General features: G+C 41.7%; 1 protein-coding gene across 2 annotated transcripts in view; it reads right to left on the minus strand.

Moving 5' to 3' along the window:
• Positions 1–24,837, minus strand: part of LOC143185294 (uncharacterized) — a 54,361-nt gene that overhangs the window by 23,576 nt on the left and 5,948 nt on the right. For both annotated transcript variants that reach the window (XM_076388212.1, XM_076388222.1), the window contains 11 exons: positions 23,391–23,691; positions 21,924–22,104; positions 21,081–21,331; positions 20,807–20,951; positions 20,422–20,634; positions 20,175–20,357; positions 19,905–20,102; positions 19,636–19,772; positions 19,216–19,552; positions 18,844–19,128; positions 71–18,660 (listed from right to left, as the gene is read on the minus strand). In XM_076388212.1, the coding sequence (XP_076244327.1) occupies positions 71–18,660; positions 18,844–19,128; positions 19,216–19,552; positions 19,636–19,772; positions 19,905–20,102; positions 20,175–20,357; positions 20,422–20,634; positions 20,807–20,951; positions 21,081–21,331; positions 21,924–22,104; positions 23,391–23,691 (20,821 nt within the window). The remainder of the gene's footprint in view (positions 1–70; positions 18,661–18,843; positions 19,129–19,215; positions 19,553–19,635; positions 19,773–19,904; positions 20,103–20,174; positions 20,358–20,421; positions 20,635–20,806; positions 20,952–21,080; positions 21,332–21,923; positions 22,105–23,390; positions 23,692–24,837) is intronic.

Consider the following 24,837-nt stretch of genomic DNA (forward strand, 5'->3'; position numbering starts at 1 on the left):
ACAATATATTTGATATATTAATTTTTCTAAATTTTCTTTACAAACTGCTGTAATTTTTATACATTATTACCTCGCTTGTAATAGGAGGCAGATATATCGATAGATTCGATCCATCGAGATCTGTCCGCGATGTCGTTTTTAGTCTGCTAGACCGTGGAGGTTTAGGACTGCTCGTAATAGTCGTGTCGCTGTCTCCCGTGGAGTAATCATCGTATTTCAGTAAACTGATCGATCTTGCTCGAGTAATTCGGTCGTCCCTCTTCCTTCTTCTACGATAATATGAGCCCGTGTCGAAGTAGTACCTGTCTATCGAGGTGTCCCTCAGCCTGTAGTCAAGAAAATCGTCGACCCTTCTTTTAGTCAAAGATGTCAAAGAATCTCTCCAACTGTAAGACCTGGAAGCACTTGAAAGCGCAGAGTCAAAGCCGGAATCGTGTCGATAAGATTTCTCCAACCTGTCTCTCCAGAATTCTACGTCCGAAGAGATGACTTTTGGTCTTGGAAGCCTAATACTGTCATCTGTCACTTTTCTTAACATTTGATCAGATTCACTTTGGCGTAACCTGGACCAACCATCGTCTTTGATCTGTTCTTGTCTTCGCTTTCGGAATCTGTAAGCCTCTTCTTCTTGGCGTCTTCTCAAGCGTTCTTCTTCTTCTTTTATTTCCCTCTCTGCTTCTTCTTTTCTCAGTTGTCTGTCTGCGTCCCTTCTACGCATTCTGTCGTCGTGTTCTCGTCTTAATCGCTCCTCTTCTTCTCTTTGCTTACGCTCCTCAGCCCTTCTCCTTTCTAAACGATCTGTTTCTCTTTTTTTCATAGCTTCTTCGTCTTCCTTCCACTGCCGCTCAGCTTCTTTCCTCTTTCTTCTGCGCTCTTCTTCCCTCTTCAGTCTTTCTTCTTCTTCTTTGAATAATTTTTGCTCCTCTTCTTGTCTTCGTAGTTCTCGCTCCCTCCTTCTGCGTTCTTGTATCTCATCTTCCCTTCTTAATCGTTCTTCTTCGGCCTTTCTGATCTTTTCAGTTTCTTGTCTGATGTGTTGCTCTTGTTCTTCCCTTCGACGTTTAGCTTCTTCACGTCGTTGGTCATCTCGTTCTTGTTCTTTCCTGCGTCGTTCCAGCTCTTCAGCTCTTCGGCGATCTTCTTCTTCCCTTTTTAGTCTTGCCTTTTCTTCTTTCTTTTTACGTTCTTCCTCCTCCCGTTGAGCTCGTTCCTCATCTTCTTTCTTGGCACGTTTGTCCCTCTCTCGTTTTCTTTCTTCTTGCTCTTTTCGACGCTTCTCGCGTTCCTCTTTTTCTTTACGTTCTGCTTCTTCTTGTTGCAGTTTTAATTCTTCTTTCCTCTTTTTCAACTCCTCTTCTTTTTGTCTTAGCGTAGCCGATTCAATTTTTTTCAGCTTCTCAGCTTCTTCTGCTTTCCTACGTTCCTCTTCCTGCTGTTTTCGTTTCTCAGCTTTCTCTTTTTCTTTTCGCTCTTCCTCCTCCTGCTCTAATTTCTTCTTGGCTTCCTCTTCTCGCTTGCGATTTTCCTCTGCCTGCTTCAATTTTTCAGCTTCTTTTTTCTTACGTTCCGCTTCTTGTTTTTTGGCGTCTTCTTCCTTTTTACGCTTTTCTTGTTCTAATTTTAATTTTTCTTGTTCCTCCTTTTTCTTGAGGTCCTCCTCCTGCTTTAAGCGCTCTGCTTCCTGTTTTTTCTTTTGTTCTTCTGTCTGTTTCTTAGCTTCCTCCTCTTTCTTACGTTTCTCTTCAATTAATTTTTGTTTTTCCTGCTCTTCTTTCTTTTTCTTCTCTTCCTCTTGTAATTTTAATCGTTCAGCTTCCTCTTTTTTCTTTCGTTCTTCCTCTTCCTTTAATTTTTTAGCCTCCTCCTCTTGTTTGCGTTTTTCTTCTTCGAGTTTTAATTTTTCTTGTTCTTCTTTCTTCTTGCGCTCTTCCTCTTGTAATTTTAACTTTTCCGCGTCCTCTTTCTTTTTTCGTTCTTCTTCCTCCTTCAGTTTTTTAGCTTCTTCTTCCTGTTTGCGCTTTTCTTCTTCCTGTTTCAATTTTTGTTCTTCTTCTTTCTTCTTGCGCGCTTCGTCTTCCAATTTTAGCTTCTCTGCTTCCTCTTTTTTCTTACGTTCCTCTTCCTCTTTCAATTTTTTAGCTTCTTCTTCTTGTTTCTGAAGTTTTAATTTTTCTTCTTCTTCTTTTTTCTTACGCTCTTCTTCTTCCCTAAGCTTCTTAGCTTCCTCTTCTTGTTTGCGCTTTTCTTGTTCAAGTCTCAATTTTTCCTCTTCCTCTTTCTTCTTGCGTTCCTCCTCTTCAAGCTTTACCTTCTCCGCCTCCTCTCGTTTTTTTCGTTCTTCCTCGTCCTTTAATTTTTTAGATTCCTGTTCTTGTTTACGCCTTTCTTCCTCAAGTTTTAGCTTTTCTTCTTCTTCTTTCTTCTTGCGATCTTCTTCCTCTCGTTTGAGTCGTTCAGTCTCCTCTTTCTTCTTTCGTTCCTCTTCTTCTTTTAATTTCTTTGCTTCTTCTTCCTGTTTATGCTTTTCTTCTTCAAGTTTCAGTTTTTCCTCTTCTTCTTTCTTCTTATGCTCCTCTTCCTCTCGTTTGAGTCGTTCAGCTTCTTCTTTCTTCTTTCGTTCCTCTTCTTCTTTTAATTTCTTGGATTCTTCCTCTTGTTTGCGTTTTTCTTCTTCAAGTCTTAGCCTTTCCTCTTCATCTTTTTTCTTGCGCTCCTCTTCTTCTTGTTTTAGTTTTTCAGCTTCTTGTTTCTTCTTTTGATCTTCTTCCTCCTTTAGTTTCTTTGCCTTTTCTTCCTGCATCCTTTTTTCTTCTTCAAGCTGTAATTTCTCTGCTTCCTCCTTTCGTTTACGCTCTTCTTCTGCTTGTAAAATCTTGGCTTCTTCCTCTTGCCTACGTTTCTCTTCTTCTATTTTTAATTTCTCTTCTTCTTCTTTCTTCTGACGGTCTTCTTCTTCAAGTCTCTGTTTTTCCTCTTCCTCTTTCTTCTTTCGCTTCATTTCTTCTTGTTTCTGTTTTTCAGATTCTTCTTTTTTAAGGCGTGCTTCTTCCTCTTGTTTGAGTCGTTCTTCTTCCTGTTTCTTTTTGCGATCTTCCTCCTCCTGTTTTAATTTTTCAGCTGCTTCTCGCTTTAATTTGTCTTCTTCTTCTCGTTTCAGTCTTTCTTCTTCCTCCTTCTGTTTACGTTCCTTTTCCTCTACTTGTAACCTTTCTTGTTCCTCTTTTTGTTTTTGCTTTTCTTCCTCCTCTTTCAACCTTTCAGCTTCTTGTCTCTTCCTATTTTCTTCTTCTTGTTGTTTTAATTCTTCAGCTTCTTCTTTCTTTCGACGATCTTCTTCTAATTTAAGTCGTTCTTCTTCTTCCTTCTTCTTGCGTTCATCTTCTTGCTGTTTCAATTTTTCTTCCTCTTCTTTCTTTTTACGCTCTTCTTCGAGTTGCAGTTTTTCCTGCTCCTCCTTTTTCCTCTTTTCTTCTTCTTGTTTTATCTTATCAGTCTCCTCTTTCTTACGCTGTTCTTCTTCTCGTTTAAGCTTTTCTTCCTTTTCCTTATTTTCGCGTTCCTCTTCCTCCCGCTTCAACTTCTCAGCTTCCTCCTTCTTTTTCTTCTCCTCCTCCTGTTGCAATCTTTCAGCTTCCTCCTTCTTTTTCTTCTCCTCCTCTTGCTTCAATTTCTCAGCTTCCTCCTCCTTCTTCTTCTCTTCCTGTTGTTGCAATTTTTCAGCTTCCTCCTTCTTTTTCTTCTCAGCCTCCTCTTGCTTTAGTTTTTCTTCCGCTTCCCTCTTTTTCCGTTGTTCTTCCTCGTGCTGTAATTTTTCAGCTTCTTCCTTCTTCTTTCTGTCTTCTTCTTCCTGTTTCAATTTCTCTGCTTCTTCTTTCTTCTTTCGTTCCTCCTCTTCTTTTTCCTTTTCTATTTCTTCTTCCTTGTTTTTGTCGTCCTTCTGTTGTTTCTTTTGCTTCTTTTCCTTCTCTGTTTCCCATACAATTTCTGCTCTCAATAATTTGTCACGTATTACTTCTATCGTGTTCATTAAATCTGTAATTGGTTGTTCTAACTGTGTTAAACCCTCAGTATTTGAATTTTCTTTCCACAGCGCTTCCACTTTTTCCGTAGATGTTTCCAATTCATGCAATGTAGGTGCCAAGGGTCTCAAAACTCCAAGGATGTCTGCCATCTCAGAGTGCACTGGGTCTGCTACTGGCTTATCAGCTGATTGTTGTCGAACAACAGCAGTCGCTTTTTGCAATTTTCGAAGTGAAGTTAGTGTTGATTCATCGACTTCTTTATTCTCTGATATATTCTGAATTCCTTGTTTAAGACCCTCAAGTGGTGATTTCAGTGTCTTCAAAGCCTCATTCTCAATCTGAATTTCAATACCCAACAAATCGTGAAAGCTCTGTATTTTTCGATCTATAGATTCAATGGACTCATTTATGTCTTTAATAGAGTTTATCAATTTTGTCGAAAGTCTCGTAATTTCTTCCTGTGACATAACTACTTTGCTTCTTTTCTCTACTTTTTGGCTGGTCGATACAGTCTCGATAGCTTTTTGCAAACTTTTCAGTGGCTCTTCGAGGTTTTCAAGATATACAATTGGAGATTCCTCTACTGTCATGATCGATTCCTTTAGTTGCATCAAAGGCTCAGCCAAAGTTCCAATTATAGTCGTCTCATCGTTCATCTTTTCAACAGCCTGTTCTTCAATAGCCGATATGCACTTCTCAAGGTTCGACAGAGAATCTACTATAGCATCAATGCTAGCTTCTTCCTCATCTATAGTCATATCAGTCTTATCCCTAAGCACTAGGAAACTCTCATGTACCTCAGTCAGTGGTTCTATCATTGTCTTCACTGCTTCGTACTCAATGTCACGTTCAGTCAACTTATCAGCAGGAATGCCTTGCTGCATGTCAATGATAATCGACTTTATGAGCTCCACTGGTTGAACCAGTTTCTCAACCACTGACCAGTCTGGTACAATGATCTGTGTCTGCTCTTCGCCAGGCTGTACGACAGTGCACTCTGTGATTTCGGCTATGGATCTTTCTATCTCTTGCAAAGGAACTGCCAAGCACTCTGTTATCCAATTAGTCGACTCTTCTGGCAGCGACTCCACATCAGGCGACATCACCCTTTCTTCTAACACAGAGATACTCTTCTGTAAGGTGATCAAAGGCTCCGCCAGGGCTGTTAGCAAAGACATTTCATCTATTGGTCGATCTTCTGCTGACTCCACTAGCATGTGGTCTTCGATCAGGGCTATAGAGTTACACAATTCTTCAAGGGGCTCGATCAATGGATTCAGATTGGCTTCCACCTTTTCTTCACCACCAAACGACTTGTCTTTAGCCGACTCAATAATAGTCTGCTCCTGAATGACAGACACTGCTGCATTCTTCAGTTCCAACAGAGATTGTGCCATTGTTTTCAGCAAAGAGACATCCTCTTTTTCAGATAACGAAACTGTGACTTCATTCGCGTCCATAGACTTCCTCTCTTCTACGACCACAGCCAAACATTCTCTCAACTCGCTGAGAGGTTTGGCTAGACCCTTCAGAGCCTGAGCCTCCTCCTCAGAAATCGACACAGCTATCTCAGAAGGCGACTCTATTGTTCCTTGGTCAACTATCATCGGTTCAGTAACCTGGACGTTTGCTTCTTCGACGACGTCTGCCCAAGTCTTCAGCGAAGACGCGTCCTCTGAGATGGTATCCGCTGCTGGCTCCATGATCATCTGCTGATGATCGATAGTCGCAACGCGTTCCACCAAATCATGAAGAGACTTCGCGAATGTCTTGAACGCGGTGATACTGTCAGCCTTAGACAATTCATTTGCAAATTCTGGCGCATTCTCTGCCACTTGCTGAATGGCTGCCACGGAGGTCTTTAATTCTGTTAGTGTCTGTGTCATTAGCTTCAACTGGGACGCGTCCTCTGCTTCAGACAAACTCTGCACGTCTTCCTCAATGATCAGGTGCTCCTGTATCGCGGCGATTGATTTTTGGAACTCTTCCAGTATCGGCTTCAGACTAGTCTTCTCGAAGGACACTTGGTCAGCTTCCAAACTCTCTGCAGATTGTTCGATCACGTGTTCTCCTTGAATCGCCGCCATGAAAGATTGTTCCAGCTGTTGCAGAGGAGGCATGAGCACACTGAGGACTGTTATAGGCTTCTTCGTCTCTGATGTTTCTAGGACCTCTGCTTCCTGCACCTTAAACTCCTCTATTGTCGAGATGGATTCTTGTAGTAGCTTAGCTGGAACAGTGATACTCTCTGCCTTCGATGGCTGTTCCAGGTGCACTGTGCCAGTGATAGCAGAGAGCACTCTGGGTCTAGAAATCGCAGCTGCACAGTGCTTTTTAAATTCTTCAACAGCTTTTCCGAAAGCCTGCAATGCAGAGACATTCTCGACGTCCAGCACTTGTTGGCCAGGCGTCTCTATCGCTGTCAGCTGCTGTACCACAGCCACAGACGTCCTCAGATCGCTGAGAGATCGCTCGATGTTTTTTATTACACCAAAGTCCTCCGTATTTCCTGTCAGAGTTAAGGTTTCTTTGGCTATGGCTAATTGTTGCTGAATCTCAGTTACATTTTTATTGAGCTCCTCCAAAGTGGATTTAACAGGTAGTTTCTGTAATACTGGAATAGCCTGACTGATTTCTTCAACAGTTTCATGCTTCTTTGCTTCTTCCTGCACAGCTGATAGAAAAGATTCTTCTAACTGATGCAGAGGTTGCACCATGCTCAAGAAGATCACAGCTTCTTTCTCAGCTGTCTTTCCTGACTGTTCAATTTCCTTATTGATACTCGAAATCGTGCTCTGGAGTTCATTAATGGGAGTAACTACAGTCTTCACAAAGTTTTCAGTTGTATGCTTCTTTTCTTCACTGAGCACAGCTTTCCTGACTTCCTGCTGTTTGACTACAGCTAGAAGTTGTTTTCCTGCTTCCTCGACTGTCTCTGCGAAAGTTTCTAAACGAGATGTTTCTTCCACAGTCTTTATTTCCTTTGTTTGATCTTCTTGAGGGGTTACAATTTCTTGAATAGCTGCTATGGAGACCTTCAGGTCCTCCAGAGGCTTTTCAGCAGCTTTCATCAAGGTAAGTTCTCCAAATTCAGCTGTGCTTGCAACTTCACTCACCTGTTGCTGAATAATTGTTATGGATTTTTGCACGTCTTCAAGAACAGGTTGTAAATTCAATTTTTCTAGAGGGACTTCGCCATGCTTCAGTTCTTTTGTGGTTTCTTCAGAGATAGCTGCACCTTCCTGCACTGCTGTCATCAAAGCTTGCTCTAGCACGTTCAAGGGTTCAATAAGAACGTTCAGTTTGAGTCCAGTTTCTTCTTCCTTTGATGCCTTCAATTCTTGAACCTCTTGTATCTTTTCTTCCTCGACCTGAGACAGTGATTCACGTAAAAGATGAACTGTGTCGCTGATCTTTTGAAGAACTTCTGCATCCACCATTTTTGCTTGCTGTGCTTTAGGTTCTTCCAGTTTTACTTCTGCTTTCTGTTGTTGGATAGCAGCAGAGCAACGCTCTTCCAATTGCTCTATCGATTTTGCAAAAGCTTGTAAAGCAGAGCCTTTCTCAGCCTTCATTTCTTCAGCTTGTTCTGTTGTGGCTGCAACAGCCTGTTGAACAGAGGTAGCTGTAGTTTTCAGTTCTTCGATCGCTTCTGTGATGTTCTTTACAGCTTCCAGCTTAAGACTCGATTCTGGAGCCATCGTCAGCTGTTCTTGAACGATAACAATGCTCTCCTTTAACTCTTCTAAAATCGGCTGAAGAGAAATTGCTTTTGGAGGCTCTTTTTTCATTTCTTCAGCGACTTCAAGTTTTTGGCCAGCCGCTTGCTGAACAGTGGCAATTAAAGACTTTTCTAACTCTTCCAGAGGGTGCATTAGCGCAGTCAGTGTCTGAGCGTTGACCTTTTCTACTTCTAATGTTCCCATTTCCTCGGCTGTCTCTTCCTGTATTTTCATAATAGTTTCACGCAGAGCGTGAACTGGCGCGATAATTGTTTCAAGAGCTTCAGCATCAAGTTTCTCCTCCTTCATTTCTGCCACTGCTTCTTTCACTTCTACTTGCTGCTGACTAGCTACAGCCATGCATTTCTCTTCGAATTCTTGGACCGATTTAGCAAAGTGCTCCAAAGTTTCCGCCTTTTCTGTGTCTGAAAGTTTCTCTTCTTTCGCCGATTCAGCAGCAACTACGCTTTGAACGATTGCTAACGAAGAATTCAACTCTTCTAGTGACTTCTCTGCTGCTTGTAATAGAGACACCTGTGCGTCAGTGTCTGCCGTCGCTGTTTGAAGTTTCACCTGTTCTTGAACTGTAGCTACGCATTTTTGAAGTTCTTCAGTCACTGAAGAAATGTCTAATTTCTGAGACTGAGCTGTTTCTGCTATCTCTTCAGTTTTCTCGAGCTGCGTCGAGACAGCCTGCTGGACAGTCGAAGACAGTGACATCTCTAGTTTCTTCAGCGGTTCTACGAGAGTCTGCAGTGCATTTTCTGTTCCACTAGTAGGCCTTGATGTATCCAATACTTCAGCTTCTTGCTGTGACCCTTCTTCAATTTTACTGATAGATTCTCTTAGCACCTGAAGAGGACTAATGACCTTCTCCAAGATTTCCACTTGCGACTGCTTTAGTTCCTTGGGAACCAAGTCAACTCTAACCTGTTGCTGAGAAATCACTGCCAAGCATCGTTCGCCAATTTCTTCCACAGATTTAGCAAACGTTTGCAAAATTGAGATCTTCTCTGCATCTGGTATATCGTTTGCTTGAGCAGACTCAGCGCAAAGTGTCTCTTGAACAGCTGCTATAGATGACTTCAACTGCTCCAAAGGTTCCTCTATGGCCTTTGCCACAGAGGTCTCCATTTGGTCACTCTGTTTGTCTTTTGCTGGTTCAAGAGACACTTGCTCTTGAATCACTGCGACAGATTTCTGTAATTCTTGCAAAATGGGTTCAACGTTTACTTTTAGAGAAGCTTGTATATCCGTTTCTTTGGCAGTCTCTTCCTTCAGGACATTTGTTTGCTCGACAGCCACTGACAGAGATTTTTGTAACTCTTCTAAAGGAAGGACCAAGGTACTAACGACTGCAGCTGCTTTTTCTGTTTCAGGTAAAGCTTCAACTTCTTGCATCTTCTGGTCTTCAATCTTGGACGCAGCTTCACGCAACGTCTGGATTGGGCTAGAGATTATTTCAAGTGCCTGCTCCAATTTTGCCACCTGTGGTTGCTGGACGAGATTCATTTCAACTTTCTGCTGACTGGCTGCCACCGAGCATACCTTTCCTATCTCTTCGATGCATTTAGCAAACTCTTTTAACGCCATGGTTTTTTCTTCACTTGTGAGTTCCTTTGCTTCTTCTGTTTCAAGCTTTTGTATAGCTGCCACTGAAGTCTTCAGCATCTCGAGAGGACTTTCTATGACTTCAGCGACAGAACTATCTACTTTCGCGCTGGATACATCGACTTTCTTCGGTTGAAGGGACACTTGCTCTTCAATTACAGCGATTGACTTCTGCAACTCTTCTAGAACAGGAGTTAGTTTTATTTTTTCGGTAGAAGGCTCAGCTTTCTTCATTTCTTCAGTTGTCTGTGCCTCTGCTGTGCTGACTTGCTGAACTGCCGTGCATAGCAGTTGTTCTAGTTCTTCCAAGGGACGCACTAGAGGTTTCAAAACTTCGACTACATCTTTGGCTTTATCAGAAGCTTCTATTTCTTTTGTTTCATGCATCTCAATTTCAGAAGTAGTTTCACGAAGTACTTGAATCACAGATTCTAACTGTTCCTTCTCAGCTTTTTCAGAGGAAACTGGCTCTTTTCTTACTTCTGGTTTACTGACAATCGCCAGACATTTTTCTCCCAGCTCTCTGATCGACTTGACAAATGTCTCCACTGCCAAGGTTTTTTCTACGGCTGTGAGTTCTGTGTGTTCAGTTTCACTTGTGGCGAGCCTCTGCACAGCGCCAACTGAGAATTTCAGATCCTCTAAGGACTTTTCTACTTCTTTTGCTATTAGCGCTTTAGTTTCTGATTCTGCTGAATTCTCAACTGTTTCCAGTGTTACTTCTTGCTGAATTGCAGCGATAGATCTCGTCAGTTCTTTTAGAACATTGCCAACTGACACCGACTGTGATACTGGAATAGTTTGAGTTCTTTCTTCAGCAACTTCTCGAGTCTCCACAGTTTGCTGTTCAGCTGAGATGTTGAGTGACTGCTCTAGTTCTTCGAGAGGATGAATGATAGTATTCAGTATAGCAGTAGCTGTCTTCTTTGTTGGTAGATCCAATGCTTCAGTTTCTTCCATTTCTTCTTCTTCGATTCTTGCCACGAGTTCTCGCAGATTTTGTATCGGACTCACTATCTTCTCAACAAGATCCGTCTCCAATTTAACTTCATCTTGGCTGATCAATTTTTGCTGTTCTGATATTTCAGCAGACTCTACCGAAGGTGAAATTGATCCGAAAGGAGATGCATCTTCGCGTTTCGTGTGTTCTTGAGACACCATTATGGCTTCTATGAGCTCCTCCAAAGGTCTAGCAGTGCTTTCTTCAATATCTTGACTGTCTTCTTTGGACTTTGTTGGCATGGCTAGTTTAATTTCTTCTAATATTATCGTTTGCTTCATTTCTGTAGTTCTGCGTATCACTTTTATGAGCTCTGAAAGTGTTTGAGCCATTTCTTGCATGCTTGTAAATAGATAAGTCTGTTCTGGGAAGAACTGTGCTGCTGTATCTGGAGTGGAGACAGATGCATACTGCAGAGTCTCTAAAGGTTGTAATAGAAGCTGCAACGAGACCATAACGTTGTCTTTCAGGGCTGGTGTTAATTCTTCTTGAGTTAGGCGGAGAACTTTGTCGCTAGCTTCTTCCAAATTCGTCAGTGTGTCTAACACATGAATAAATTGCTTTTCTAATTCTGGAATCGAGGAAGGCGCTACAACTTGTTTAACTGACGTGCTTGTGGCTTTCAAGTCATTAAGTATTTGGATCAGTGCAGTCAGTTCTCGGATCTTTCGTTTTTCCTCCTCGGATTTAGAAGAAAGGGGCTCCTCTAAAGCTAAGTACATAAGATTAATTAATTCTTTGAATGGTTGATTTAATGTGGTGATTGATGAGACAGACTTTTGGATTTGCTCAATTTTTCTTTCATTTTTTAACCTCTCTTCTTCTTTTGCCAGGTCTTCTGGTTGTTTAGGTAATGCTTTCACACTTTCCTCACTTTTTTTTGTTTCTTCTATAGTCTCAGATGTTGCTGGGGCACTTTCTTCTTTTATTGATTCTTCTGGCGTTTCAGGTAATGCTTTTACACTTTCTTCCTTTTTGCTGATTTCTGCTTTTTCAGGTGCCACTTGTGCAATGTTTTCTTCTTTTATTGTTTCTTCGGATTTTTGAGCTAATACTGCTTCTTTTTCTTCCTTCTGTATAACTTCTTCTGCTTTTACTGGTGTTGGTTCTTCTGTTGCCTTCTGTGCTAGTTCTTCTACTTTCTCAGTTGAAGTTGTTGCTTCTCTTTCTTCGGCCACTAACTGTTCTACCTTCTCTGAGACTGTTTCTATTTTCTCTTCTTTTATTATAGATTCTTTAGGACTTTCAGTTAATTCATGTACAGCTTTTTGTGCCTCAAGTTCTTCTTGTTCCTTCTGTGTCGAAGTAGCTACCATTTCTTCTTTTTTAATGATTTCATCTATTTTTTCGGTAACTTCTTCTGACTTTTGTATTTCTTTGGATTTTTCTTGCAACACTTCTACTTTTTGTTCTTTTGTTTGCCCCTGCTCTATTTCTTCTATTTTTTCTTCTACTTTAGCTGCTTCTTCCGTTTTTGCAGACAGCGCTTTCACTTCTTCTTCTTGTATTGTTATTTCTTCCACTTTTTCAGATAATACTTGTACAGTTTCCTCTTTTTGGGTGTCTGATTCAACTTTTTCAGGTTGTGTTTCGGCAGTTCCTCTTCCTACTGTATCCTCTGTGCTTTGGGATGAGACTTCTACATTGCTTTCACTTTTGACTGTTTCTTTCTTGATTATTAACTCTCCTGTCTTCTCAAATGTGGCCTCTACTTTTTCTTCTGCTTTTGCTAATTCTTCCGATTTCTGGGACAATGATTCCGCAGTTTCTTCCCTCATTATCACCTCTTCTGCTTTTGCAGAAGATACCTGTGTATCCTCTGTTTTCTTTATTGTTTCTCCTTTCTCAGTTGAAGCTTCTGAAGTTTCTTCTTTTATTGTAGGTGTTTCTGGCTTTTCAAGCAATATTTCCACATTTTCCTCTTTTTTTACCAATTCTTCGGCTTCCTTCACTGGTTTTTGCTCTTCTTTCGTTTGCTGTATTGGCTCTTGTGTAATTTCGTCTTCCTTCTCTGATTTCTGTGTGACTTCAGAAGACGTTTCTACTTGTTCTAATTGAGAACCTTTTTCAGATAATATTTCTACTAGTTCCTCCTTTTTTTTCAAGTCTTCTGCTTTCTCAGACGATGGTTCTGCCTTTTCTTCTGTCTTCTGGAATTGTTCATCCTTTCCAGATAATGATTTTACCATTTCTTCTTCCTTTTTTACTTCCTGCGTTTTCTCCAGTGTTGTTTCTATTTTTTCTTCTTTTTTGTCTAATTCTTTCACTTCTTCAATGGATGGTTTCAGTTCTTCTTTATTTTCCAACTTCTGTGATTCTTTTTGCATAACTTCCACCTTTTCTTCTTTCTGTTCTGCTTTCTGTAAGTCTTCAGATATTAATTCTACCTTTTCTTCTTTTTTCTCTATTTCTTTCACTGTCTCAGACAACATTTCAGCGCTTTCTTTCTGCTCTGATGCTTCTGCTTTTTCAAGCAATGTTTCCACCTTTTCTTCTTTTACTACTACCTGTGATTTTGCAGGCTGTTCTTCCATTGTTTCCTCTACTTTTGCCACTTCTTCTATTTCCTTAGGCAAGTCTTTTGTTACTTCTTGCGTCATTAATTCAGTCGACTCGGTGGCTTGCTGTACTTTTATCTCAGATTTCTCATCCATTTTTGTACTATCCTCCATTACTTGAATTTTCGTCTCAGTAACTTTGTCTTCACCTTTCAGTTCTTCTATTTTCTGTACCGCTTTTTCAGGTGATACTTTCTGAATCGTTAACACACTTTCTAACTCCTCTTTCGACACTTCAATTATCTCATCGACAATAGTCTCTATCTCTGTAATAGTAATCGGTAAATCAGATGATGTTTTCTGATCTCCCTCACGAGTTGGCTCAGCACTGTCTTCCACCACAACAGCCACTTTCTCTATCATCGTTATAGAATCCTTGACACTCTGCAACACGTCCACAACAGCAGACAGTGTCTCCACCAGTGACGACCCTTCAGATGCACCCTCACGAATAAGATGCATCCGATGCATGGACAAGGAAGAAGCTAGTTCTAATGTAGAGTGAGCCAAAGCTTTAAGAAGTGCCATCGACTGTCTAGAAACTGAAGATATCATTTTCTTATCAATTTTCTCTTTGAGCGTATTCAAAGCTGAACGAAGATGATTAGTTGGATAGAGGAACCCTTCAACGATAGCTTCCTCATCAACACCCCGATCACTGGACTCTACAAAGTGCGTCTGCGATATCGATATCTGTTTCTGCAAAGCTCCCAGTGATTTTGAAATCACTTCATGCACTGTCTCCTCTGCATTTTCTTCCAAAGATGAAATCGTGTTTCTCAGGTGATCCAGGGAAGAGGAAAGATTGTACTGAAGCGTGAACTCGACGCTGCTGGGTCTGCGCGAGTAATCAGTTTGATCAATTTGCTTCTGGACGGAGACAATCGCGTTTCTCAGCATACTGAGTGGCTCCTGGTAAAAGGATGCTCCCTCCAGGTTAGATATCCTCTCTAGAGTACTTGAAGCTTGTCTATGAAGACCTTCGACTGCTTTCAAAATGACGTTCCTTCTTTCTTCCACCAAGGCTGCTTCTGGTACCAGACTTCTGCGACTACTTTGCACTACTGATAGACAGCTGAGGAACTCCACTAAGGGTTCCACGAGACATCGAAGCTCGACCACGATATTTCTTCTCTGATCCAGTAACTGAAGCTCCTGAGAAGTGACAACGATCGTATTTAACAGAGCATCCAATGGCTGTATCAGGATTTTAGCCACATCTGTCTCTAAAGTGTCTTCAGGTTGCATCTCAATGATCTTCATACGTTCTTGAATATTCTCTAAAGGTTTCGATATTTCTCGAAGCGATCCGAGGAGCTCTTGTCTCGAATGTATATCTTTCACAACAACTGGAATTTTTTCTTTAATGTTATTAATAAGATGAATAAGAGGTTCACAGCTGGCTACCAAATTGGGATTCTGATCGAGCTTCTCGCTCGTATATTTAATCACTCTTTCTTCGATCACCTTCAAAGGCTGATCTAAATGATTTAGTATCAGAAGTTCCTGGGCACCATGCTGATGGCTTTCCAGGACACCATAGAGATTTCTCAGGGGTTCCAGAAGACTCTGTAACAAAGAAGCCGATTCACTGACAGCTGCTTCATAAGACTCCATCGATTTCCCATAACTTCCAGTCATCACACGCATCGTGGACACTGTTCTACCAAGTTCTTCCAGTGAGTTAGCCAACATCGACGTTGGTAGCATTGTATTCCCAGCTGTAGGCTGTTCAAAGTCTTCCAGAATGTCAGTGACATCCAACTGAATTCTCTCCAGTGTTTTTGTCAGAGACTCTGTCAAACTAGCCAGTTCTTCCCTCCTCACTGTTTCTTCCTTAGCCTTTGGAACCTCCTGTATCTGAGTGACTATCTGCTCACTCGTCTGTGAGCTGATTTCTTCCACAGTCGTCTGCTCTACCATCGACTCAGTAAACTGAGCTTCAGGTAGCCCGCTTGTGGTCTCCAGCGTCCCTTCAGGAATAGTTTCCTGAGAAGTGTATGCTGCTACTTCCTCCCTCCTGTCATGTGGAATAGATTCGTCCTGGAGAGTCTCTTGCGAAGTAGTGACCACTTCTTTTTCCTCCTGCGTCAACGACTGGACAACTTCTTTGAGTTCCTTCTTGTAGAGTGCTTCCTTGATAGAAATGGGTATTTGGTTCTCGATCTCCTCCACAATGTCCACGATGGGCTGCAGTGTCTTCTCTTGAGCATGGTCACGGAGAACGTCCATGATGGTTTTCAAGAGGTACTTCATGGGTCTGCTCAATCCCTCCAAAGTGGTTAAATCAGCTGGCTCGTGGTACATGGATATAGCGTTCCTGAGTCTCATCAGAGGTTCCTTAAGCTCTATCAAAGCGTCTATCAAATTTTCGTCGCTGGGAGGTTCTGAGTAAGAAGTCTCGATAGCGATTTTGTTTACGTCTCTCTTCAGTTCGTCCACGGTTGAGCTTAGACCTGACTCTTCTTCGTCTCTGATACTGTCTTCCGACGTGGTTGACAGCCAATGTTTCACGGGGTCCAAAGACCGACTGATCCTGTCTGCTAGTGCGTACGTTTTTTGTTTCAGTGTCTCTTCTTTTTGCGTTAACGATTCCTTTCGAAGCTTCTTCTTCACCGTTTCTCTTGCGATCAGCGGTGTATCCTTCTCTATTTCTTCCAGCAGTTCCAGAACTGGAAGAACTGCATCTGCCTTTGCATTGCTATCAACGATGCTCTGAACTAGATCCTTCAGCTTCTCAATGGGACTTACCAAGTCTTGCAAGATTTGTTCTTCTTCAGGACCGTGGTCCTGGGTTAACAAGGTCCTCTGCAGGACCAGCAAATTCTCCTTCAATTGACAGATTTGACCTATGACTTGTTCGTCGAGTGGATTCTCCAAATTAGCTATCGCCACTGCTGAAGTACCTATGCTTTGTCTGAGCTTCTCGATGCAAGTGGTTAAATTGGACTTATAAGAAGGAAAACCCTTCTCTTGCCTCTCTAAAGCTGACGACAAAGCAAAATGAACGTTACTGAGGCTCTGATCCACGTTGAAACCCTTCAGCATTCTTTTCTTAGCCTCTTCAGCCTCTGTTAATTTGGTCACTGTCTTTTGCAGTTGATTCTCAATTTCTTCTAACAACTTCCAGACGCTCTTCATGGATTTGACAGTCTCTTGCGATTGAGAGTGACGTATGGATGTAGATACTACGATCTTCATCCTTTCTATCGGTAGAGATATCTTGCGTAGCACTTCAAGTTCTTGGGTTGTCCTTTCTTCGGACGCAAGAGCCATTTGGAGATCCAGAAGAGGTTCCTTCAGGTCTATCAAGCTGTTCAAGGTTTCGTCTTCCCTCAGTGTCATGGCTATTCGCGTGGAGTCTGACACATACTGTCTCAGCTCTACTAGACACGAGGCTATCTCTGAAGACGCTAGCTTTTCAGGGCCTGCTGCTCCGTTTGTGACAGAATCCACATCTTCTATGTTTTCAAGGGCTGTGCTGAGGGCTGACTGAACGTCGATCAGAGGATCCAAGATCCTGTCTATCAAATTGCGTGGTTCGTCTTGAGACGATCTCTTGGAGACTGTGTCCTCTTCGACAGATCTACGAACCATTTTGTCAATGTTGTGGAGGGTATCTAGTACAGGCTGTAAAGAATTATCGTCTAGGCTCAGTACAGTTGTTTTTAGCTGAGAAATTGCTGGCTCCAGGAGCTTGAAGATCGTTTCTGAGTCCTCAGCGAGAGAAACCGAAGTCAGAGCGCATTGCAGGGAATAGAGAGGACCTTCGAGACTCATCAGTGACTCGATGCTGATCTCCTTCTTCTGCGGCGTCTTCAGCCTTCGGTACATCTCGTCAACTCGATCGAAAATAGTAGATAGTCGAGGATCAAGAGTACCAGCAATATTTTCATACGAATTCAGAGCTTCTCGAAGAGTTAATCTAACTTCTTTAAGGATATCCTGCTTGGGTTCTTCTACTGCTTTCTGATCGTCCACAGTCTTTCTTTCTTTCACATTCTGAATCTCTCCTATGGTCTGACCTACTGATTCCTGAAGAGTCTCGATCAACTTGGTACGGTGCTCAGACAAGATGCCCTTCGTCTCGTAAGTCTCCAAGGCAATCTTCAGAGAGTCCAGTTTTGCTTTTAGCTCTCGCGTGGGTGACAGTAACTCGTTCATGATCTGAGGAATGCCTTCGACAGTGGTCTCAATCTTGGAGCATCGACTCAAAGCTCTCGCCATGTCTTCTACAGACTTCGACAGAGACTCAACAACCACTGTGTCCACAGTTTCTATGGTTCCCTTAGCTGGGTCAACAGAAACATCGTTCAAAAAGAAGTCTAATGTACTGAGTATCTCTTCGAAGCTTGAAACCAGTCTTGTGGCTTTCTTATCCACAGTGAGGACATCTCTAATGCTTTCGTCGAGTTTGGATACCGCAGATATCATTCTGATTAGAGCAATGGGTCTCTCACCTCTGGCTCTGCCTGTTAATTCGTGCTCAATCTTTGTGATGCCCATGAGGATCTCGTCAACAGGGTCTGTGAGGCTTTCTAAAATCGCTAGCAGGTCAATCTTGCGACTCTTCACGTTCTCCTGACGGTCTATTAATTCCATACCTCTCAGAAGTTCCTCAGTTGGACCTCCAATGGCTTCCAGCAAAGAAATTCTGATATTCTGGTTCAGTGACCTATCGCCAGCGTTCTTCAGCGCTTTGGCTTCTATAGAAGACACTTCCTCGCAAAGACACTGAATAGGCTTGATAATGTTCTCTGTTACTAGCGCTTTGCACTCTTCTTCGCTGTCAGTATTCAGTTTAATGTCTAGACTATTGATGTTCACCAAAGCGTCTCTCACTATCAGAACAGGCTCCTTCAATTTCGTCATGTTATCCAATAGCCTCTCTTTGTTGCTTTTCGTCAATGATTTATCAGACTCACTGGCAGACTGTTTTTTCTCAGATTTATCTGGCACATCCTCGACATACGGTTCTTCAGTCTTGATTATGGACTCTATTCGCTGATGCATTTCTGCTTTCATGCTTTCTGACTTGCTTCTTCGTCGTTTACCATCGATTTCACTGCTGATGGACGATTCCTCTGAGCTACTCTTCTCTCTCTTGTGTTTCTTTTTTCTGTGTTTCTTCTTCTTCGGGACCCCAGTGACAGAATCAAAGGAAGAATCACCGCCAATTCCATCGTCTATGCTAGAACCAGCTGTCTTATCAGGACTTAGGCTACGTTTCCTGTCCTGAATGCTTTCGTACAATTTCTGCACTTGGGTCTCTGATATGGACAGCCTTGCTGAAGACAAGGCATCAGCGAAAGTATCGCTGTCATCCTGTTTCAAGGAGGATACTGGGGACATCGGGGATACTGGGGAGAATCTTTCGTCCCTTTGAGCGCTGTGGAAGCTTTCTGATTCAATTCTCTGACTCTTTTCGCTTTTCTCAGATTTAGAGGAGGAGCTGGACTTCTTCCTAGGAGGCCTTGTCGGTGGCTTGTCGTCTTCGTCTAAGCTGTACCTAGCAGATCGCTTGAGGGAACTACGAGAACTACGTTCTGGGGAGGAAAGGACTCGAGTGATATCGTCTGTTATGGAGACGTCCTCGAAGTCAGCTTCTGTGCGGAGGTCGTCTCCATCTTCGGCGCTGACGAAGTAGTCTGGTGACACATCGATCACCACTGCTTCCATTAGTAGGTTCCCAGAAGTTGAGGACTCTTTTACGAACCTCATTGGTGGTAGCTCGATGACATTATGTTCTGTGAAAGTTATTGTACAAAATTTTGAGAAAATAGTTCTGAAAGAACATCTATTTTTCTAGTAGAAATCCCTTCAAATCACAGACTCACAGTGATGATTAATTTGTTTAGTAATTAAGTTTCTATTATCTAAACTTTTCATTATGGAATAGTCAACAAATCTTTGTTAATAAAAATTCTCACCTGTTACGTGTTCAGACAACTGATCCGCGTACATCTCCACGATCTGAAGAGCTTCCTCCTCCGTGAGGTCAGGGGTCTCGTAAAGGCTGACAGAGACCTCTTTGCCATCAAAGCTGAAGGACACTTCTCCTCGGTCGTCCAACGTGACGGAATGATCAGTTTGTGGTGTGTCGTACAATTGAGACGTTCTTTCCTCGTGTATTGTTGAAAGTGACAAATTTCTAGCAAGTTCGTGACCGTTTGGTGACTGAACATCTTTCGCTTCTTTTCTGACAGGCAATTTATCTATGAAGAAAATAGTCGAATGCTTCTATGACAAAATTCACGAGCAAGGAATAATTTAAAAAATTGTTGGAAATTTCTTTTGAATACCTTCGAAGCCAAGAAGGGACGCAGAGCTGCTGACAGTACCCATACAGTTGGTAGCTTCACACGTGTAAGTCCCTAGACAGCAGGTGCCATCCTGTCCAGAGATAATCCTGTGGATGTCTCCTGGCTTTAGCTCGACACCATCCTTGTACCATTTTAAAATCGGTTGGGGTACACCGATCACTTTGCACTCTAAGTTCACTGCACCTTCGTCTGATAATATAGCGCGCAAACTCTCGAGAAACTTTGGTTTCTTGTAGTGTTTGGGAATGATTAGTTTGAGGAAACAGGAAGTGACGCTGTGGCCGAAATCGTTGGACGCCACGCACTTCCACTCTGCCTGGATATTGTGCAAAATACAAGATAAATTTATTAAGAATAGCTGCTCATAATTTTCTTCTTTTTTTGAAAGAGATAACTCACTTGGTCGAGAAACTCGAGGCTTCGAACATCGAGATGACATGTGCCAAGATTTTCCTTGGCAAGACGATACTTTTCGTTTTCCTCCACTGGCATGTCGTCCCTGTACCAGGAGAGGGTTGGCTCCGGCGCAATACTGACTGAAATTTTTTTATTAAATAAATTAGAATTAAAGTTACTCATATATGTCTTCTATACTATTTAATGTAAGCTTGTTAATGAAGACGATAGTATAGTGTAAAAAAATACAAGGATTTTTCTTCATAATGTACCTTGTATAGTAAATCGAAAATCTTCGTTGATTCTCGCTTCACAGCTTCTGAGGCCTCTGATAAATGTTGGTGGTTGGTTCGTGCTCATTAGCTGCAGACGTTCTTCTTCGTTCAATTGATTTTGAATATCCTCAATCGTCAGTTCGGCTGTGCTTTTTGCTTCCCCCATGCAATTTCTTGCAATGCAACAGTAGGAACCTGATAAAAGTTAGAATATTGTCTTTTAAGAAACCTTTAAAATTATGAAACATCTTTTTGTAGATAACATACCTAAGGAATTGGTCCCAGTTAATTGATAGACATCTCCTGGTTTCAATTCTTGACCGTCTTTGAACCACCTCAGTAAAGGGGTGGGGAACCCAACTACTTTGCATTCGAAGGATACCAAACCCTCCTCTGTCAGCACAGCTTTCAAGCTTTCCATGAAGCGTGGTTTCCTGTAGTTCTTTGGAACTGTACGAACACACATGGAACATTATTTTACATAATCTAAACATAGATTTTTGAGAGTACTTACTGGACATTGCAACGTGGCAAGTAGTAAACTGTTTCATATCTTCCGCGCTGGTCGCGACGCACTTCCATTCGCCCTCGTCTATTGCTTCTACAGGGTTTACATCGATGGAATATCCACCAAGACCATCTTCCATCACGTGGTACTTGTCGCTGGGCTCGATTCGGCCTTCCTTGTTGTACCATGTGATTGCCTTTGGCCATGGTGGTACTTGAACTGTTGCGAATATTACAAAAGTAATTAGTCATTTTTACTTGAAGAAAGTTGAAGTTTCTTCTATTTTAGATACAATTGTAGAAGCATAGGAGATATTTTCTGACTTCACATCTTGATGTTTTGAGGTATTCAAAATAGTTAACAGTGATTAAATCATAGGGGTGCAACATACCTTGGCAAGCAAGGCGAAGAGTTTCTCCAATTCTACAATACTCGTCCTGCAGAATTCGTTTGAAGACAGGAAGAGGACCAGAAGGTGTCAGAGAGTCTGCTGGCTTTAGGGAACCCTCTCTGCTACCTTTTCCTACTACGTGCACCTATATGATTATACATATTATTATTTTAAGTTTAATTGTTAAATCATATTTCTATAGTTTCAAGGAATATTTTAAGCTTGAGACACACTTGAGTTTTACTGACACTTGAATATTACTTCAAACACTTACCTTCGAAGAAGAGTAAGCGATGCCCATGCAATTCACCGCCTCACATGTGTAAATGCCAAGGGATGTTGGGTCATCAGGATTGGCGGTCAGAGCGAAGACGTCACCAGCCTTGATTTCTTTGTCGTCCTTGAACCATCTCAACACTGGAGTAGGTACTCCAACCACTTTGCACTCTAAGGACACTGTGCCAGTTTCTGTGAGGAGAGCGCGAAGTTCTTCCACGAACTCTGGACGCTTGTAAGCTTTGGGAACTGTGGATTAACAAACAAAATGTAGTAGAAATTTTTTTTCCATTCTTCTTATAGATTTCCTATAACAGGAAGGTGTAGGTACTTTGAAAAGTTACATAAAAAGTATTCAGATATATTTCAGTAAAGAAGTTCAGAACTATTAGTGGTAATAATGACAATAAATAATATAATATTTATATTACAGTCGTGTATATCCCTATCTCCTACTCGTGATAAGAATTCTTTGAAAATAAGAAGCACTACTAATTTCTATCACTTCTTTTCTAAAAAATGATTACTGCTCCATAGCGAACTAATCCATCCTCCCCAAAAGAAATAAAACCAGCAGTTCTAAAATTATGAGTCTCTACATCATCTCACACAGATTAACAGACAACTCAGCCCCCCTCGAAATCATTGGGACATCAGCAATTCGCCATTTCTCCGACTAGATCCTCGAACGCCATCCCTGTTCGCTCGTTTCTATTTTTGACTATAAGGGATTGCACTCCACTGCTCCGACTCGAGTTTACTCCGAGTCAAGCTCCAGGAATTTCAGGCAAACTCACATTTCTGCAGATGTTCCTATAATATTCGCGACAGGTTCCCTTACCGATGACAGTGAGGCGAGACGTGCAGGAAGACCTGCCGCCTCGGTTCTCCGCCATGCAGGTCCAGTATCCTTCATCCTCGACGGTGACAGGGGCTACGTCGACGCAGTAGAAGTTCCCCTCGTGCACAAAAGAGAATCTCGAGCCCGCGTGCACCGGCTCGGCATTTCTGTGCCAAGTGATCTGGAATGCAACAACAACGACCGCGCGTTGAAAGATTTAAGCCGCGACGCGCGTACTGACGTCAGTAAATTGTCAAACGGTGCATGTCAGGGAGGAGTCAACGTCAGGTAGATTCGCTATGCATTCTCCACTTTTAGCTTTTTTTTACTGCAGCAATAATTGGAGTAATTTTGAGGCAGAATGTTAAGCCTGCTCACGAGAAGGAGTTCAAAGTATGGAGAAGGAAATGGTAGAATACTTCTCAATTTTATGGATAGGTGAAATTTGTTACTATCAATGTTAGAAGGCAAAGATGATATGGATTGAGAAGTATAAATTCTGCAATAGTGATAAGTAAAAAGTGTCTGTTTATGGAAAGTTACATGAAAACCCGAGAATTTTGTAACTTACCCTGACTTTAAAATTGAAAGTTAATAAGCTCCTTAATATAAACCTTATATTTCTTTATATTACTAATTTTGAAATATTTTAAGCTCAATCCCACCAAAGAAAAATTATATATTATAATATAAAAAATTAAAAATTGATTTTTTCAGTTTCTCTAAGAATCGTATTTCTTTTTTTGGAATAGATTTTCTGTTCTGCCATTACGTAACGTGTATTCAGTAAGCACCGACGCGGAAAAGGGCCATTTCGAGCTTCAGGAGTGAGCAATGGAACGCAAGCGGATTTAGCTGATCCGCAGTTATAGTTCCCGGCATAGTATACGCGCGCGCGTAATAATAGTCGTAATACGAAGCATAAGACCACATTAGCGATCCTCCTTTTCTCCGTTTCGTCGGTCGTCGCAAGCTCGGGTCATGGACCTCACTGGCTTCCCTTTTAGTTACGCGTTTCCCGGTTCGTCTACTACCAGGATAGAGGAACAGACAGAAAACCAGTGGCTATAAGTCACCGGCTGGTTTCGTCTCACCCTTCCGGGTTAATCACCGAAATTGGCACGGATTCCTCAACTCCTTTGCTCGGTTAAGCGAGCTTTGAACGCTTTAGACTCGTTTCTCGTGTCCTTTGACGTTAATCCATTGACGTTACAATTTTCTGCGTTGATGACGTGACTGCTGTATTAGTAATTACTCGTTTATGGATTTTGGCTTGGTAGATTTTAGTGCTTTATGATTTGATTTTAAAATTTAAAGTTTCGAAGCTTGAAATTTTGAAACTTTTAATTTGAAATGTTGCAATTATTTAAATTTGAATTTTTGAAATTATTTGAATTTGAAAATTTTAAATTACTTAGAGTTGAAAGTTTGAATTAATTTGAATTTGAAGTTTGTAAATATTGGTACCTTTGGAGTCGTTGAACTTCGAATTTCCACGAGGAACCTGGTCCTCGTGCCGACCTTGACAGCGAGATCAGTCAGTCTTCTTAAAAAAACTGGTGGATCACCTTCCTCAGAGATAGGCTCGTCGACGTAGACGTGAATTTTCTTCGAAGATCCTTTGTCCAGTCCCTGACCAACCCTCGTCGCTACCAAAGCATAATGTCCTGAGTCTTCCTTCTGCGACTGCTTCAGAGTCAGCTGGACAACATTGCCTCGCATCTGCACCCGATATTTATCGGATGGTATCGGCACATCTCCGCGTATTCTGTAATTACAGAATGTGAATATGTTGAATAGAATACAAATTTTCTTATTTCTTAGTTCTTTACTTCGTTACGTATACTTAGAAGCCAAAAACTTTTAATGGATTCTTATCTAAATATATTTCAAATCTGTACTATCTTTAAAAACCATATAGAACTCTGTTAAAATCGTCATCAGCATCTCTCATACGTAATTGCTCCTGAAGTATGCATTGTTTCCTTAAAATCTGCTTTGCAACTCTGTAATTGATATTAGCGAGTTACGATCTTGAAAATCTACGTGGGCGGTCTATAAATACTTTTGGACCGAATCGTGAGGTTCGAAACAGTGAAACAGAGGCGACATAGAAGCAAAAATCCTCATCAAATACTACACACACTACCCAATTACAAAATCCTATAACCACATTTCCTATCCTTTATATTCCTCTTTATATTACTAAAAATCCAGCCTATAAAAACATCCTAAGAGAGCTACAAAAGCACAGAGAACTCTGAGCAAAGAAAAAGTGAGCTTGACTAAGAGGAAAGACGTTTCGACATCCGTCGGGGAAAGCCAGGAGGAACGCTTTCTATCGAAACGAGGGCGGTTTTGCAATTCGCAAATGTCAGTTTCTGGTTCTTCTCGGGGCGATGGCCGAGGTCCAATCTGACCGATGGTCATCGTCGCACCGTCTATTTGCTATTTCTTCTCCGTGGCAGACGGTTCAGAAGGATCCGCGTCTATTATTGCGAATCCATTCAATCGGCCGCGAAGACGTCTTGCGCAACAACCGCGTCTGCACGCGTAATGCACCCTTCACAACCTCTCCGATTCGTCGTAGGTACAGGCGCCTTTTCGCGAACATAGTGCATCGCCGGCACTGATGCAATGTCTATTTTGCACCGACGAGGAATAAATTTTCCGTTCTCCTTGTCTTAATCGATCTTTTCCCTAGGTTTATTCGTCCAACTTGCAACAGCGTCCAATGGAAATAAATGGAACTCGATTTTCGATTATTCGAGGTTTTTAGGCGCGAATTCGAGGAAACTGTTCTAGCTTTGAAATAGATTAGATAGGAAGATTCCAGTCTGCTACTGTGTATTACATTTACAAATTTGAAATTATTTTAATTGGTTTTATTGCTAATGAAAATATATTATATCTG

Source organism: Calliopsis andreniformis, chromosome 2 (genome assembly GCF_051401765.1).
Source record: "Calliopsis andreniformis isolate RMS-2024a chromosome 2, iyCalAndr_principal, whole genome shotgun sequence".
Taxonomy (NCBI): domain Eukaryota; kingdom Metazoa; phylum Arthropoda; class Insecta; order Hymenoptera; family Andrenidae; genus Calliopsis; species Calliopsis andreniformis.